This window comes from Diadema antillarum, unplaced genomic scaffold (assembly GCF_040938485.1).
Source record: "Diadema antillarum isolate AM-2024a unplaced genomic scaffold, OU_Dant_1.0 scf00000051, whole genome shotgun sequence".
Lineage (NCBI taxonomy): Eukaryota > Metazoa > Echinodermata > Echinoidea > Diadematoida > Diadematidae > Diadema > Diadema antillarum.
The window spans coordinates 121,365-140,029 of record NW_027270940.1 but is presented as its reverse complement, the minus strand read 5'-3'; the positions used below and the strand labels follow the sequence as shown (position 1 = coordinate 140,029).

General features: G+C 40.5%; 1 protein-coding gene across 1 annotated transcript in view; it reads right to left on the bottom strand.

Annotated features, from left to right (window-relative positions):
- The window catches only part of LOC139715583 (transforming growth factor-beta receptor-associated protein 1-like), a 60,460-nt gene that overhangs the window by 20,019 nt on the left and 21,776 nt on the right, over positions 1–18,665 (bottom strand). Inside the window, 3 exon segments of the mRNA XM_071627145.1 lie at positions 16,936–16,989; positions 16,991–17,071; positions 18,466–18,538. Coding sequence (XP_071483246.1) covers positions 16,936–16,989; positions 16,991–17,071; positions 18,466–18,538 — 208 coding nt within the window.

Here is an 18,665-nt window from a genome sequence, read left to right as displayed (position 1 = left end):
AAATATATACTCAAAGAATTTTTCTGTCTTGCTAGCTAGGAACCATCTTTACCAAAGATCGCTAACATAAATATGGCTGTGTGGGACATGTACGGATATTGTTTTTTTTGTTTTGTTTTTTTGATGCAAAGTTATCACAACTATGTCAGTCGTTTGATTGCTCCAACTTTCATCCTACTGCTAATTTCTCCATTGAATGTTACTTGTAAAACGGAAATGTCAGCCTTTGTATCTTCCGAGAAAGAAAAGTAGTCTGCTTTGTGCATTTTTATTCTTTTCTCTTGGCTTCTGCATGCTATGCTCGCCATTTAATTCATGTAAGGGGAAATGAAAAAAACAACAACAGAGGAAAGGAAATTGTGATATATAGTAATATACTATATATATCCTAAATGTAGCCAGAGCCGTCGCGTCTGGCTCAATTACACACAATGTGTGCAAGTCAAATAGTGTGGACAATGGTACGGCACGCTGTGGTATTTGGATAGTTTCGTCCGGTGCGGTTGCCCGATGGCAACTAAACCCACTGCACCACAAATATGTGAAAGGCGAGCCCTCGTCTGTAAGTTGAGAAAGATGTTAACCCATTTAGGTCGAGCTGCTTTTGCTGTAACATATCTTTCCTATAGACCTGTCCAAGAATACTCAGGACTAGCTTTCAATGAATTAATTGTGTCTGATGACATTTGCTGGGGAGAGTAAAAAAAAAAAAAAAAGACAGAGAAAAAGACAGTAAAGGTGACATGCCAATGTCACACCCCTAAACATTCTCTTGGCATTTTATTTTGCATGTTCTAATCTTCTGCTTGTGGCAATTTTGAGTCTGAGTGGAAACTAAGAAACTACTCCTTTCCACTTTTCAATGGTAATGAGTGAAGTTTGCAATAATGCAGTTTTATTTTGCTCCTGATAAAGATCTCAAGAACAACTCACGCTTAATTCAAATCACTTTGCAATTCCACATCAGTAAAGATCTGTCTTTATACATTTGGTAAAATGGACCCTTGTTAATTTATAACAAGGTCAGATTAAGTTAGATACCTGATATAATGAGGCCATTTTGCGGGATCCCATTCCTTGGATATTCTTTGGTTTTTATCCCTGATATAACAAGATATCCAATATAATAATGAAATTTCAGGGTTCCCAAGCAGCTTGTGGTAATTAGGTTCCCATGCATAATCACTAAACTAGAGTGATGTGTGTGTTGCTTGGCATGGTTGCTATTAGATTATTAGTAGTCTCCTCATCCAGTGGTTCCAACATCAAAACTTTTAAAATTCACAACTTTTGCATCCATTGTCCGATTTTTAGGAAACTGTCACTGATGTGTTTTACACATGTTTCTGCTCTCACTAAATCCACATTTCTCTTTGGGTTTGGATTTCCTTTAAAACTTCAAGTTGTTCTCTGCCAGCAATAGGTGTCTCAGGCCTAGAGATACTCACCATCGTATGTGCCTCAAATTGGATCTCATCTCCAAGGACTTTCTCCCTTGATGAATAGAGGGTGTGCATACACTTTTAACCCTCTCTGTGCCAGGGACTTTGTACAGTGTGTACAATGCTATGGGGTTTATGTACCAATCAGCACTCAAAGCATGTAAAGGGTTAAAACACATGGTTCCTCATGAAACTAATCAGATTCAGATGACAATATCCCTTGATGCCTCACGACTGCACTAGCAACTCAAAATGAGTATAGGATTTTAGGAGTAACGACAAACACCTCCTCTACTTGTAAGCTATGGTGGTCACAGCCAGATCACAGTCTTACACATTTCCTATTGATTTCTGACGCATTATATCGCATCTTGTCTGTTTTGTCTCCCTCGTGCACTTCTCTCATTTTGTTAAAACAAACAAACAAACAAACAAACAAACCTGACCATCCATTCCTTGAAGATTGCTACTATTTTGTTTTGGGTGTCTGTCTGTTTGTTTGTTTGTTTGTTTGTTTTTTGAAGAAGATTTCTGTTAGACAAAATTGCCTTGATACTTCTCACAGTTAATATAAGAGGTATAGTGAGTCAAAAATCTGCCACTGTGCCCACAAGAAATGCACAAGGTGAAATAAATAATTCCTAGGAATTTATGATGGTTTCAATGGTATGCATTCATATGATACAGTAGTCTTTTTTTCCCTCTCTCTCTCCCTCAAAAAAAAAGAAGATAAAAAAAACAAAACAGGCAAAAATCACCTAGTTTCTGAACTAAATAGGCCATGGGCAGGAACCAAATATAACACCTCCCTTTTTAATTCCCTCGCCCAGCACTTTTTCAATCTGTTTATTACAGGGATCTATTCTCCTTACTGCTGGTTCAGATAGGTAGTAAAAGAGAGAGAGAGAAAGAAAGAAAGAAAGAGAGAGAGATATACAGAGATATATGGGGAGAGCGGCAGAGAAATATAAGAGAAATATATAATGTAGAGTGAGGTACTTTGATCTCTTCTCAAAAACATTTTTCGACCTGACCTTTCGCGTGCATGGTCCGTGTTATTCCCATTGTGAAAGAAATGCATGCAATAGAGGTATAGAGGGAGAGATAGGAAGAGATATATACAGAGAGAGAGAGAGAAAAAAAAATATATATATGTTGGAGGTATTTTGATCTCTCCTGAAAAACATTTTTGGATCTGACCTTTAGTATTCACGCCCCGTGTTACTCCCATTGTGGTAGAAACGCATAGAGAAGCTAACAAGAGGATGAATGGCTTATAGCTAGTGAATTCAACGGCCTAGACCCTATCAGAGACCTATTCTTAGGCTGTGCCCCGACTGGTTCTCGATACGGGTGTCGTTGGTGGGGTTGCTTCACACTGAGAGTGTTGAGGTATGGTGTAGGTGTGGTGGCAGAGTGTAAGGTTTGCGGAAGAAAAGCAGTAGAAGGGGGGAGAATTGATGGGACTGAGGTATTTGCAACATACAGATGGAGAGAGAAATGGGAGGGGAGGCATACAAACAGCCTACATTGTATAGATAAAAACATGTTGTAGGAGATACAGAGCAGAATGGTATAGTCATACATACAGATATAGATAGATAGATATAATAGATACATTTAGATTGAATCATATAGATATGACAGATAGATTGATATGACAGATATGATCAATAGATAGATAGATAGATAGAAAGAAAGATAGATATATAGATTGATAGATAGATAGATAGATAGATAGGTAGGTAGGTAGATAGATAGATACTCTTAGATAAATAGATATAAGATAGATAAATAGATAAGATAGAGATATACAGATAGATATACAAAGAGAAGGGAGAGAACAGAGAATATAAGACACATGCAAATCTTAGCTAAACATACAGACGGATAGGCAGACAAACAGAGAAATAGACTGGGTAAAAGAATAAATCTTACAGAAAAGGGAGGGTAGATAAAATAGAGAAATGTATATATTGTATCACACAAGGCTTGGGTGAAAACTACCATCCTCCTAAGTGGTAATAGGAAAGAGAAGAATGAAAAATAGCAGAGGATGAAAAAAAGAAAGAGACGGAGTGACAGAAGGATGTGAAAAACATTCCAAAATCTCTCATGTTGCAAAGCGAAAACTACGGTATACCACATGGAACTCCTACTTCACGGAAAATAAAAGAGAGAGAAAGATAATTCTGATCTTTTGCCTTCTTTTAATCCTTACCAACGGAGCATGACTGATAGAACGCTTACCACCAGGCATTGATCCACATGGGTGGAAGGACAGAGAAAACCAATATTTGCTCATGCCAAGGCTGTGGGGTAAAAGGGGGTGGCTGTTAGGGAGCTGGGAGAGGCGCAGCGCGGAAACTCTTCCAAAATTGGACCGGCAGACCAGGAGACGTCGACGCCCAAATGGCAATCCCTGTCCGGGTTGGGCCGGTGGATGATGCAAGACTCTCCTGAGCTCTCCTCCTCTTCTTCCTCCTCATCATCCTCCTTCCCCTCTTCCCCCTCATCTATTATCCCCCACCTCCCTTTCTTCCTCTCTATTTGTTACCATCAGAATCTTTAACATATTGATAAACATGTCTGTAAAGACTAACTGCCTGGAGTAACTAGTCTTTTTTTCTTCTGCAGGTGTGCTCTGAACACAAGTTCCATTGCTGAAACAATAATAACAGCAAAAAATTATTTGATGTTTTGTCAGCGAGTCTACTGCTAAGAGCAAATTGGTGGTGGGGGCGGGGGGGGGGGGGGGGGCAGGTGTGCATGTGGTGGGTATTATTTCTATTTGACTTCAGCATGTTTGCGCATTAAGAATAAGGGAGAAAAATGCAGGGAGGATGTGGGTAGGAGGCCCTCGCTTGGTTGCCTCCAGACAACGTGCCCAAGCTCAGAAAACAAGTGTGCCCTGCACACACTGACTGACAAACTGACAGACAGACAGACACGCACACACACACACACAGACACAGACACACACACACATACACCTTCCAGGTGCTGTGATGTCATGGCTGACTAATGATGAAAAAGACACCTGCCGACGCCAGATGCTCTCTTGGCCACACCTCACGTTACACCAGCGGGTGCACTCACACACCCCTACAGCCAATCTCTTTACACTCACCCAGCTGATGTGTTTATAAACTTCCTCTCACTCTACGTTTCAAAGCATTTTTTCATATACAGTCAAACCTGTCTTAGTGACCACCTGTCTGTAGCGGCCACCTGTCGTATACGGCAATTAAAAACAATTCCCCGCGAGAGAAAAGCCAGGTTAACGACCCTGTCTGTAGCAGCCACCTGTCTACAATGGCTACTCTTCTCATCTCCCTTGGATGACCACTGTAGACAGGTTTGACTGTACTCAAACAATGCTTTAGAGGATGGAGAGAGATGGATAGAAGAGAGATAAGATTGACAGAAGATAGAAGGATATTACTGATGGAAACAGCTGCTGTAGAGATACTCTAAGATCTCAGCGAGGACTGTTTGGAATATTATGCAGCAAAATACTGCTAAGTTGAATATTACACTTCAGGTAAAAATACCACTCTACACCATCGGCTTCTGTACTACATAATATTTGATGATGGAAAGGCTGTTCAAAATGTATGACCCCAAAAGATATAGTTTCAATATCATATGTATCTTTTTTTAAATGAAGTTAACATAGTTGAGGTTTTGTATCCCACTAAGCTTCTTCACAAGTCTGTCTATAAAAATAACTGTATGATTGTTTTGTAAAAGAGATTGACTATATCTGTGGTTGGTGCCACAGGAAAAATAAAATGCCATTTAAAAAGTGAGATATGAACACAAATACTACTGGAATGCACTGTTAACTTCATATCCCTCGACTCAGCAGCAAACAACAAGTTGTTTTGAAGCAGCATGGCTACGGAGTAGGTCATGGCAGATAAATGATGTATGATTCAGTGATTGCATCTCCACATGTACCCTCAGAGGGTAGCTGCATTTATTTACAATGTACCACGACAGGTCAGTGGCTTGGCTGTGGACGTTTGCTTGTTTTTGTTTATTTGACATCATAGAAATTTGTATCTTGGCAAGGCCGCATTTTCCTGAAACTTTTTGGAAATATTTGTACCAACTATAGTGTAACCCCTTTTGATGGAGGAAGAGGGCTTATCTCAGGATGCCACAACTGTTACCGACGGCAACGGATACCAGCAGAGACTACCCTTACTGTCAAGCACTGTTGGACTGGCTTATGATGGTAGACTCCTGTATTTTTTCTCTCTTCTTCAAACTGGAAATAAAATACCCTTGACTTCTTTCATTAAATTGTAAATTTGTTCAGATATTCTAAATATCATCTTGATCACTATACTGTGAACTTGAATGTAGAGTTTTCTTTTGTGCAAATACATGTACACTGTACATGCACTGTTAATTAATGTGAATTAATCAATTTTCATGGAAAAATGCAGAAACAAGCTCAAACTGAAACTAAAACAAACTGAAACTGCCTTCTGCCCTTGTTGATTGCAAGTACACATCATTAGGTGGGATACTGCAGGCAATAAGCAAGAACAGACACATACACAAAGACACACACACACAGATGGATTAATAGAGGGCATCTCAGGATTCCACCACTGTTACCGACGGCAACGGATACCACCTGGCTTTCTCCCTGGTTGATTGCTGGTATAGTCCAATAGGGAGGGCATTGCAGGTGATGATTGAAAAGCCCTGCAGTGGCTCCTATTGGTCACTACCAGTCACTCAACACCTCATCCCCACTCCCAGCTGGATGATGGACTTTCAAAATCTCTGCTATCCTCTGGATGATGGACTTTCATCATCTCTACTAACCACTGGACTTTGGTCATCTAGCCAGAGAATTTGGGAGCGCAAGAAGTGTCTTTATAGTCCTGTTTGTTTGTTTCGTTTTTCCATCTGAGGAGATGGCTGGATAGCCCATATTCAGCTACGGTTGTACATATACGAGCTGGTCTTCCATGGCATTCAGTTGGGGTGTGAGGCGGGACCACTCCACCGGGTTATGCACCCTGCTCTTTGCGATGAATGAATAGAGCAGGATCTTTTACATGCATGAGTTGTGACTCTCACACACAGGACCTCCATTTTATGTTCTATCCGAGGGACAGAGTGTTTTGCCTCTTACTGGAGGGGACGGTATGATTACACACAACACTGCTCAGTAACACTTAGGAACCGACCCTGGGTCCGTTGGATTTGGAGGCAGACGCACTACCGACTGATCTAACTCACCGACCAGAATCCATCATAGGACAGTCCTCAGGTGTAATACTTAAATTGGGGCATCATGGATACTGTTGTTAAAGGTGCATGGTCCCGGTGTTTTAGTCAAATGCGTACGTGGGCGCACGGCGCAAGCTTCCTATAGAGACCTACGCTATCGACTCCTCTTTAGCACTTCCGCTTTGGCCCACTTCCCCCGAGTCCGAAGAAGTCCGATCCACCGTAGTCAGTGGTCCGATCACAGTTCGGCTCATGATTCGGCTGAGGGGGATGACAGCTTTAGCAAACTTCTTTTGTGATGTCATAATAACGAGCACATATATGCACGCACCCTGGCATTACTACAGACTGCGCGATGCGCAGAAAAGACAACGAAGGCAACATTAATAGCAACACCTACGCACTTTACTCTTGATGACAGCTCAACTTCGGTAATCTTCGTATCAATGCTAACGGTGATCGGCAGCATCATCAACAGCGCCCTCTACACTACAGGGACTATATGGTCACTATGTTATATGCGACTACATTCAAAATGTACCCACAAGTCCTCAGTCATGGAATCATTGTATCCACAGAGTTAGGCATCCATATTTTAATGTAGCACTGTGCCCACCTGGCATTATACATATTGTATATTTGAAAATGAAAGATTGCCAGTGGACACTTGTACTATAACAATTATGTTAAAGTGAAAACATAGTTTTGGTAAGGGTTTGAGAACCCGTCTGGCACCATTTCATGCTTGAGGACCGCGCGCTGTCCATTTGTTTTGTACAGGATTAGCGCGCACTTTCCTATCTTTTCAGTTAAGCGTCTTTGGTATCAACTCGGACCATAACTGTGACTAGCCAGAACGCGAAGTGCTACAGGCCGCTCCCATAGTACAACGCAGTACAATCCAGAGGGACAACTTGTCCTGTCATCAAAGCGAGGCCGAGTTGTCCCTGAGTCCAAGTTTAGCCTGACCCCGATCGGGTAAGTTCTGAGACTGCGACTCTGGCGAATCTTTTTGGTTATTATTTCGCATTTTTGTCATTAACAACCGAATATCTTGTTGTTACAGTGCTATTCCACACATTTCTTAGGCATACGTGCACATTTGAGAGTGAAATTTTACAACTTTTGCAGGCACACCAAAACTATGTTTTGGCTTTAATGGTTAAAACGGCTAGGGAGATCTGCAGTTGCAGTATGAGAAATACTGGGTAAGTTTATGTATTAAACCCCTGAGCTTTCAAAAAGCACAAAGGTAATGATATCCTACATGCACCTGTACCTTCAAGATAATATGTTGCATTTGCGTCATGTGGTGCAAAGATTTCATTGCATGTTTTGATGTTCATAAATATCAGTCGAGTCATAAAATTGGCAAAAACAAAACCACAAACCATCAAAGGCATGTAATTATGCAATAATCAAAAAGCCCTCTTGGAGAATTTCAATTGCATTTTCCAATCTTAAACTCATGACAGGTAGGTAACAAAATTTGTTCTTTGATTTTGTTTTAGCTTTGTCCTTTTACTTTTAGAAGGGCACAAACTGCGCCTGGCTGTTACGTCTACCAATGGATGCATATGTAATTACAATACATTGTAGTTCCCTCCAACTTCAAATTAGCACAGTTTGTGACCTGTGCCTCTTTTGGCACAGAAGAGTCACAAGTCATTCATTCATTGTATTTTTTTTATTATTCTCTTTCCATTTTTTACCCACATTTAGCTAGGTATGAAAATTGAAAATTCCATGAGCAGCAAGAGGAAAGAATTCCTATTGATAGAGATAAACAAGCCCACCCCCCTCCCCCATGAAAAAAGAAAAAAAAAAGACAAGAAAAGACAATGCACAGCAAAACAAAACAGAAAAGGGGGGACAATGATGTTGTGGGCAGGATTTGCGTTGCCAGTGACCTTGCGGATTGCTCCGAGAGCCGACGCACAAACGATAAAAATCAGTCGGGCGAGACTTGGTGCTGCAACGGCACAATTATGCCTCCTCCGACAGCCAAAGTTGGCAACACTCTTTAACCCATTGAGGACAGCCTGGCTTTGCTATAACACACATTTCTCCCAGGCACCTGCCCGAGTATATTCAAGACTGGTCTTCAACGGGTTAATGGCACAAAATCAGCTCTTTTCAACACTGTGCAGACAGATTAGGTATCGTCATGCTTGAATAGACTCTTGACTATCAATGGTGAATGAAATGAGAAAAAAATGATAAAAATTCTTTTTTTTGGGGGGGGGGTTTGATGCACAGCCCACCTTGTTATCTTGAAATCAGGAGTAAAAAGAATCAATAAAAACTTATTTCATACACATCAGAACTGATAACAATGATGTGATAATCACCATTGAACATTTTAATGCATCACATTCTGCGTGGATTTTTGCCACATATATGTAAATCATCATCTTGCTAATCATTAAATTGCCGCCTTTGAATTTCACTACATCATCTCACACAGCAGAAAGATTTGGTGAAATTGTTTACATTTAAATTCATCAGATCTCTGCAAAACCAGAAAGAAATTGACAAAACTTGCCAATCTGTTTTATCATGAGAAACCTGAACTCTAGATATGTAGTAACGACTCCATGGGACAGCACATGTTCGTCGCTTTCACTACTAGCAATGCAAGCTCACATGGCTATTTTCCGTTAAACAGAATCCCTCAAACTAACATGCATTTTATATGTACTGTAACCTCCACGCCCCCTCCAAAAAAAGACCCCCAAAACAAAAAACAATCAAATACAAACAAAGTAAACAAACATTTGCAGTATGAAACTTTCGCAAATAGGAGCAGACAGCTTTTTATATGGAATGAACTGCCGACCATGGAAAAAGTTATTAACATATTAACATTTTATATTAGCTTGTGTAGAAAAAAACAACAACACCACACCTTTCACACGCATTTTGCTTCCACACATCGCAGCTTCTTGTGACATTCACAGCAGTTTCATCATTCATGCAAGTGACAATATTTGATTTTACATTCCCTCATCAACTGAGGAACAGTCATGCATTGGAACATTTCATTTGAGTCATCCACAGTGGGTTGGTGAAAGTCGAAATGAAAACACTGGGTTTTTGCATTTGCCAGCATTTAAAGTTGAACTGAATACTGTATACGCTGTTATTTTCGCGTACAGATATTTCTGTGAGATATTGTTTTCGCGAATCAACACCGACGCTAACGTTAACGCACTATTAAAGTGCATTGAGACATTTTCTCGTGTCGTTAAATTCGCGATCCAACTGTGATTCGCGAAATTCGCGAAAATTAAACCCTCGCAAAAATAACAGCTGATACAGTAATTTTGCATGCAAGTAAAGTCAGATACAGTGACATTTACGTGTAGTTAAGACTGAAGTGTCCATTCAAATCTATGGATCTGTGTATTTTTCTCTCTATCCATAAGTCTAAGAAGAGCTATATTCTTTCATTTAACTCTATCAATCTCTCTATTCTTCTATTTCAATCTATCTATCTATCCATCATCTGTACAGCGATCTATTTATCTTTTTCTGGCCCTCTATGTCTTGTATCTATCAATCTTATATCAATCTATTCACCCAACAATTTTATATCTTTCTCTATCTATATCTGGAGCTATATCATTCTATCCATATATTAATCTGTTTATTAACATTTAGCCAGCTACTTTTACATCTACCTGTCTATCTATCTACCTATCTAGTAATCTATATGTGACCCGCTACAACAAAATGATCCTAAAGTCGGGCGAGGTCAATTATTTGAAAATTGCATGGCATAATTTCCTAATCTTTCTGCTTTGAATTGATATATAACACATCTTATAAAACTAATCGGCTGCGGAGATATCGATGTTTAAAAGAGAGCATGTCGAGACGTCTGGGAAATCACTGTTTCGAGAAAAGCACCCTAAAAGTTTTCCTTGCGACGCAATCGCGATCAAGGGACACGCAAGTCAGTTTTCAACTCCGGACAATAGAAGGCAAGCCCTAGCAACTCCCGAAATGCTCATTCAAGCACAGCGTCGGCGGTCTCCTCTCCGACCAATCAGTGACCAGGATGCCAGGAGAAGCAGCTGGGCATAGTGCACCCCGCCTGCACGCACCAGTCGACTGGGCAGTGTGTGAGCTTCACGCTTCAGTTAGCGACAAGCAGCAAACTGACCAATGAGATCATTCTGGTCGTTGTTAGGGGCGGAGTCTATCTGTGGCGCTCAATCCAAATTTTGGAACCAGTTTCTGCTTCGTTGACACGCCAAAAAACATGGCCCAGAAAAACGCTATTTTTTGGTCTTTCCTTTCACCATTTTGCTTCAAAATTGCGACAGATGATAGAAGATACGTCAGACTACAATAATATGTCAAAATCAGAAAATCATAAGTTTTGACCAATTTTGATGCTCTGACTTCAAACTTAATTTTCACGGCTTCGACCGTGCGCGACTTTAGGACCCTTTTGTTGTAGCGGGTCACATATCTTTTTATCTACCTATTCATTAATGTATCTATCCATCAATCTATTATCTGTCTGCCTTTCTTATGTACATATCTATCTATCTATCTATCCATAAATCTATCTATCCATCTATTGATCTATTTATTGTATCTATCTATCTATCTATCTATCTATAATCTATCTATCTATCTATCTATCTATCTATCTATCTATCTATCTATCTATCTATCAGTTCTCTATCTCACTTGGATGTGTTGTTCCCAAATGAACCAAACATGACTGCATCCTGTGGTGATCTTACAAACTCCACAAAGCAAAGTACCCAGAGTTGTACAGCATAGTTCTATGGTTGATCGCTCACACACAAACTTGTATACCATATCAAAAATAAGCCTGCATTTATGTATTTGCACAACACAGTTTGACCGTCAACGTTCATGAGGTGAACTGGAATTAAGGGGTATTACATCCAAAGGGCATGAGACTTTGCTTGATTTTGCTTGATTTAAACTGCAGTTATTGGTGTTTCTATACAATTAGAAAAAAAAAAAAAAAGAATCCACCCTCCCCTCCTCCCACCACCCCCCCCCCCCCAAAAAAAAGGAGAAAAAGATATTCATTTAATTTGAATATCAAACAAATAATTATTTTTGTGAACATTGCACAGATGATGCCTCCCTTTTCCCATGATTTTGACTTAAGAACAAAATTTAATTTAAAGTCTCCCCATGATTAATTCCCCTAAAAACACTTCCTTCAGTTTCTGGGCTCTGTTTTTTTTTTCTTCTTTTTTTATCACCATCAATGCAGAAGAAGGCTATTTTAAAATGCATCACATGAAGTACCACTACATACTGTAGAGCAAGACTTTTTTGTGGCATGAAATTTTTGCGAATTGGAGCCGACAACCATTTTTGCGGCATGAATTGCTACTAGCTAGCATTCAGTGCATACAATGTAGACAAGAACTTTTGAGTGCATTCTAATTTTGTAAAACCTTGGATCTTGCAAAATATGTGAAATTAAAATGAATGCGAATGCTTCTGGTTTTGCAGTAAGGAAATCTATAAGTGCCCTCAAAAGTGAATCTAAATATGAAATGAAATGAAAAAGGCAGTCGTATACAAGATTACAGGGAACGAAACAGATCCCATCCAAAGAATTGTAGGCCAATAGAGCATTTTCTCTTTTCTTTGAATAGAAATGTTACATAATTAGCTTTATCAAAAAAAAGAAACAACGACTAAAAAGATTTCTAATATTTTAGAGTTGACAATAACAACTCATTAATCTACACGGAGCGCACTCTGAACTAACCTTGTTTGAAAAACAAACACACAGGCTCATTACATGCCAAAAAAAGAAAAAAGAAAAGAAAAGGAAAAAGAGTAGATATGATAATAGTGCAACCTCTACAAACACATCCAACATGTTCAAGTTGAAGGTCGCATTTTGCATAAACCGCTGAACGCAGCTGCTAATTTTGCACACCTGTTTTTAAGCACAGATTTTATCGTGTCACTTCCTTCTACGGCAAAACAAAAGCCTCTTGGTGTCTGCGCCGTCGGGTGAATCGAACAAAACATTCCACGCTGGTTGTACCTGACTGCATTTGGTGTGACGGAATTCATCTCCAGAATTGAAATATATCTATTCAGTATTTTGTCATTGTTCTTTACCACATTAGGCTCATATGAGAGGAGTATTAGTTTGCTACAAGTGTGCTTGTTTCTATTCAGTATTGATACACACATACATACATACAAACGTACATACACATACGTATATACATACAAACAAACAAACATACATCAGGGTTTGACATCCATATTTTTCTCTGGCGGTCCACTTGGGCCACTAAACACTTCTAGATATGAAATTCTGGGGGGCAAAAAGAGAAATGTATTAACCCGAAATGAAATGAAACACAACAATCCATTTGCAATCTGCGTTGTCTAATTGTGGTGGCCCAAAGGGGGCACAAATCCGTTTTTTTTTAAATATGACCCTTGATACTTTGTACCAGAAGATATGCTCAAGAAGAATTCATGTGGAACTAGACAGGCACTCCGAGAAGCTCAGACCTCCACCATGTATCTCATTTCCCCAAACACGTTGTGATTTCCACCCTGCAGCCCTACATCCAGGCAGTAATCCAGATCGCAACCAAAATTTAACCATCTATTACTCGTGACATTGTCAACGTTCCCTAAACATCTCAGCAAAATCCATTCATACCGTTTTGAGCTGTTTCGCAAACAGACAGACAAAGTAACTAAGAAACAAACATCAACAAAAACCTCCTTGGCAGAGGTAACTGGGTGTTCAGACGCAAAAAATTTATACTAAAACGGTATAGCTATAACAGAACGGTATAGCTATACAATGAATTTATATACGTCTGAACGCTGACTAACGAAATGACGGTCAGAGCATCGTTTCGAACCAGAGCTTGATAAGGAATCAGCATTCCATCGTGTCATTGTGCGTCTGAACGTACGGCGACTACAGAACGGTATAACTGGGCGGGGCTTAGTGGGAGCCTGCACAAAAAGTGACCCCAATAGATGTCATTCATGACCATAGCAGCATGCGCAGTGGGAAACTGCACATCTACATACGATGTTTTCAGGAACGGTCGAGATTAGTGTCTGAACGGTCAGTCGACTATACGATGATTCTCCATACGCCGTTTCTTTATCGAGTTTTGGTAAAAACTGGCTTGTGTCTGAACAGGGGTAACATGAACATTTAGATATTGCCACATATTGCCACATAGTTCTGCTTGGTACACCAAATCAAATTGGACAGAGAAGTTACATTGTAGACAGAATCTAATCCACACAGGAGGATAATGTAAGACATGCCTACAGTTTGTGTATTAAGAAATGGTTTGAAGAAAATAAAAGCAACAACCAGAAACAATTATGTCACAGATTCTTAAGGGCAGGAGAGGTCACAAGGGCACACTTCTGTGCATGCAGGGAACTCATGTTGGAATTACCCGTAAAGATAGCCAAGTAGGACGCAGGTGGGGAAAGTTCCCCCCCCCCCCCTACACCCCGATCCCATACTTGGGCAAATCTTGGCTCAACACCTCCCGCACATGCTCTACTACTCATACGTCTCAGAAAAGCATTTGGCTACATCTTTAACGAGGCCCAACAAAATGCTCCATGGTTTCCGCTCTACCGAGCTTCAGTGGATCGGCACAAGACGGGGAGGCGTAGGTGTGGCTGTTAAACGTGCCCCTACTGTTCTACCAGGATGTGAGCGTTACGGCTGGATGCCCCTTTCATCATCATCAAGCTCACGATGCAAATAACTCGGTGTTTTTTTCAGATGACAAAGTTTGAGACTGGGATGTTACAAGTTAATGTTGACTTAATGGCAAATCAATTTCTTTCAAAGTTTATAGGTTACGCTTGCAGGACTCGCAGTTAACTCCAGAAACATTTTTGCTTTCCTTTACATACTTCACAAGTCAAACATTAATTTCATAGAGAGTAAGAAGGAATGTAATGTAATGTAAAGATGAGATATCATTTAAAGGGAAAATGTAGTTCTCGTGCGCTTGCAAAACTGTTGATTTTTGCCCAGAAATGTACACTTAAGCATACGAAATCTGTGAAATACAGCTATGACAAGAACACAATGTCAGTTGGGTAATGATGAAAATGTGAAATATCATCCAAAATGGTTCGCCAGAAGTACTAAAATATCAGAGCATATGCAGTCGTGGTTGCTATACATTTTTTCATTATAATCTATTATCGATAATCCATAAATCGGGCCAAAACAGTATCCACAGATCTTCTGTCTTACGGTGAATCGCAGGATGCTTGTTTGGAAATACATTTGTTGGGGCATGGTCACTCATCAGGTAAAATTCTACCAACCCACTACTGAACGGGGAAGGCGCTTCAGAAATAAAATGGCGTATGAATGTGATCAAAATTGTATTGCATTTTTTATCTCAAAATACTTCCAAACAACTCATTCCCCTGGCAGATTAGACAAATATCTTGGCAGACCCTTTAAATGTATTTCACGCAAATTCCAAATGATGGAAGTTGAACGATGAGCCTTTCTGAGAATTATGTTTTAGCTTTAATCAATTCTGAGCTTTAGATCTGCAATGCTAACACTAAGACGACGCAGCCTCCAGGGTTGAACAATGGACACGGCTGCCTCACACATGTGCAGGACACCATTTTAGCCTAATAGCATCATTTTAGCAATCACTGCACAGATCTAAAGCTCACTATTGATGGGAAAAGATCGAGGTACAAACTGAGAGAGATGCAAATCAAGTCTTCTTTCAGTGATGTAAGTCTGTACGAGGCTAACAGCAAAACACTTAAGAAGGTAGTAAACATTATATAGATGATGACTGGCGGGGAAGGGAACATACCGAATGTTTCACGCGAAGGGTTTGAAATACTACTGAGGGAGGTTATAAGTCCCGAGATGAAGTCGAGGGACTCATAGCCTCCAAAAATAGCATTTGAAACCCTGAGGGTCGAACGTTTGGTATGTTCCCGACAACAAAAGTCATCATCTGTTATATTATATGGGTTAGTCAAATACCATCATTATCAATTGATTTCACGCTCTGAAAGTGCAGTGGCGCATCAAACCATACACCGGCACCGTACCTCATTGATATCATGGTATGCTTGGCGTAAAGGTCCAGCACGCGCACAACGCATTCGATCGCGCTAGCTCGCGCAGAGCCAAATTCACTGTGCGCGCAGGTATTTGTTACGTGAAAATGTTTTCCCATGGGAGAACATAACAAGAATGTTCGCCCATGGGCGAACATAACGAATGTACCTCCATCACGTGACTGTGTTTAGCCAATCACTAACCGGTATTTGACTAACCCATTTAATATCAATGAATATGATCAACACCTGTTTATGAAAATGCTTTGAAGTCACCTTCATATTTGACATGTAGTGCCAGGTTCAAGTGTGTGCGTGTGTGTCACACACGAACACAGTGCTATAGCTTCTGACCATCCGAGCACTGAGAATCAAGGATTTCTGGGGACGAACTCTAAACTATGGCTTTCTATCGCTCAGTCGGTAGAGTACCGGGCTAACAATCTAGAGGTCTCGGGTTCGAATCCCGATGGAATCCCATCTTCTTTGCTCATTTTTCCACAAATAAATTATTTATCATACATATTTGTAAAAAAAAAAGACAGTATTCTGTAGGCATGACATGGTCTTTTCGATATATGCATCTAAACAAAAAAGAAAGGAAGAAATAAAGACAAATAGACTGACAAAAGGGTAAATGTACAGAGAGCAAGAGGCAGATAGGTAAAGACAGACAGATGGACAGACAAACATAGATAAACAGACATACAGAGAGAAAAAAATTCACAGAAAGTTTATGATAGGTAGAAAGCAAGGTGATGAAAAAAAGAGAGAAAAGATAAGACTTTTAACCCTTTCCCTCACAGATATGTTGAAGACCCATTAGCACAGGGGATTCATGGGTGGTCAATGTAATTCAATTGCTGCCCACCGGGGTACATCCGAAAAGTTTTACCAATAGCACTGGCAAGCAATATGCTCATTAAAAACTTTATACACAGAGATCAGTAGCAAAGCTGTCCACAGTTCGATATTGGGTTTCTCAATACCTCAGAGCTGGGACAGTCATTCCACTTCATGGTATCCCCACGCAGCGCGTCTTTACTTCCTGATAGACTTAGTTTACGGCACACCTGTTTCCATGACAACAGATAATTAGTCATCCCCTTACCTCCATCTTCTTGATGAAGACGAGATGCTCCAGGTATCGGATGACAGCCTTGGGGGTAGGCATGGAGGTAATCGATTATCATGTCTGGCCTCATCCTCTCTGTGCTCGGCTCGTTTTCGGGTCGGTCGGTGAAAATCTGGCAGGTATCGGAGGAGAGAGATGATTTTGAGATGAGAGGCAATCAGAGGAAAGAAAATTTTTGTCTGCAAAGCAAAGATGGTCTGTGAGGTGATGACATCATCGCCTTTTCCAACATGCGAGTACAGTTCTACCTCTCGTATCCGACCTTCCTTTATCCGGATCTCTTATAACCCGGGTGCAATCTACTTGCCGTGATTTTTCATTTTCAATCTAAGAATTAACGGGAAAAAGGGAGATTTTTATACATTGATTCTCCCGTATCCAGCCAAATCCCTGAAATCTCGACGAGCGCCAGTCCCGACATGTCTGGATATGAGGGGTCGGACTGTATTCAGTGACAATGTGTGGATTTTTAGAATTCTCGCATTTCGCAATCCATGAGCTGTCGTTCACTTCAAATGGGACAGTCCATTTCACAGCACATTGCTTTCTGGGATATGGGTCGACGACACCCGTACACGCTAGCCAGGCTAGCTAGACCACTGATCATTACAGAAGATACCTCCTTTATAGAGATCAGTGGACTGGACAAATGCATTACATCCCATGTCCTATCATCATGCACAATCTTATCAGGCCAGCAAGGCAAGCTGGTGTGCTGTACGCCTACTGCACGCTAGAACTAGCTAGAGGCTATGCGCTTACTCTGTTTTGCCCCTCACGTAATGCATATTTTGACGTCACAGAAACTTGTCTATACACAAACAAGATGAGGCAGGGATGAGTTTAAAGGGAATCTCTCCCCAAAAATTTAGATTTGAGAGGTGTGAGAGCATGTCCTAAGAACTCTAGAGAAAATTCTATCCCATCACAAAAAATGTCCCAAACTGTGAAATATTAATTTTAAAATTAAATCAGCACGCACTAGTGCGCGCTGCAATGGCAACCTGATCTGAAAATAGTAGCCACGCGTAGACCATCGTAGTGTGCACGTTTCCTTCGTTCGCCTTCGTCTGCACACGGCTATATTGAATACTGTCTTATCGGTATCACCTCATCAAGCTATTGTATGCATCCGCATGAGTAGAGGCTGCCGGGACTGCCTGGTCAGTGGCCCGGCGCGGCGCGGTAGCACCAACCTAGCTGCGTACGTGGACATTTGCGCGCGTTTGCGTGTTTTGAGAGTATCGTAGTAAACTGATCATACAGAAAATTATCGAACTACGCAATCGAATGCAGTCGATAAGGCCAGAAGACTATTCTTAGATCAAGGCGCATGTAATTTTTGGCATTTTAGAGATTGCTCTGTGTCTCTTAATATATTGCTATATCTCTGTATGTGAGTAACGTTGCACTCTTATATTTCATGCTGTATATTACCAGAACAATAACCTACAATGTCAGGAAACTAAATTTCTGTGTACAGATACACTTTAACATGCACAATACCTTGGCAGCCAGCTCAGGATCTTTCTTCATGGCCCAGTCAACGTATCGCCACACCAGTTCGTGGTCCATTAACCTAGGCAACGTAGCAAGTCAATCATAGGGGGAAAGAAAGAAAAAAAAATCACAATACTTCAACATAATGATTGACAGTATTAACAAGTTTCATTCCCTGAACAACTGAGTACATGAATATAAGAACG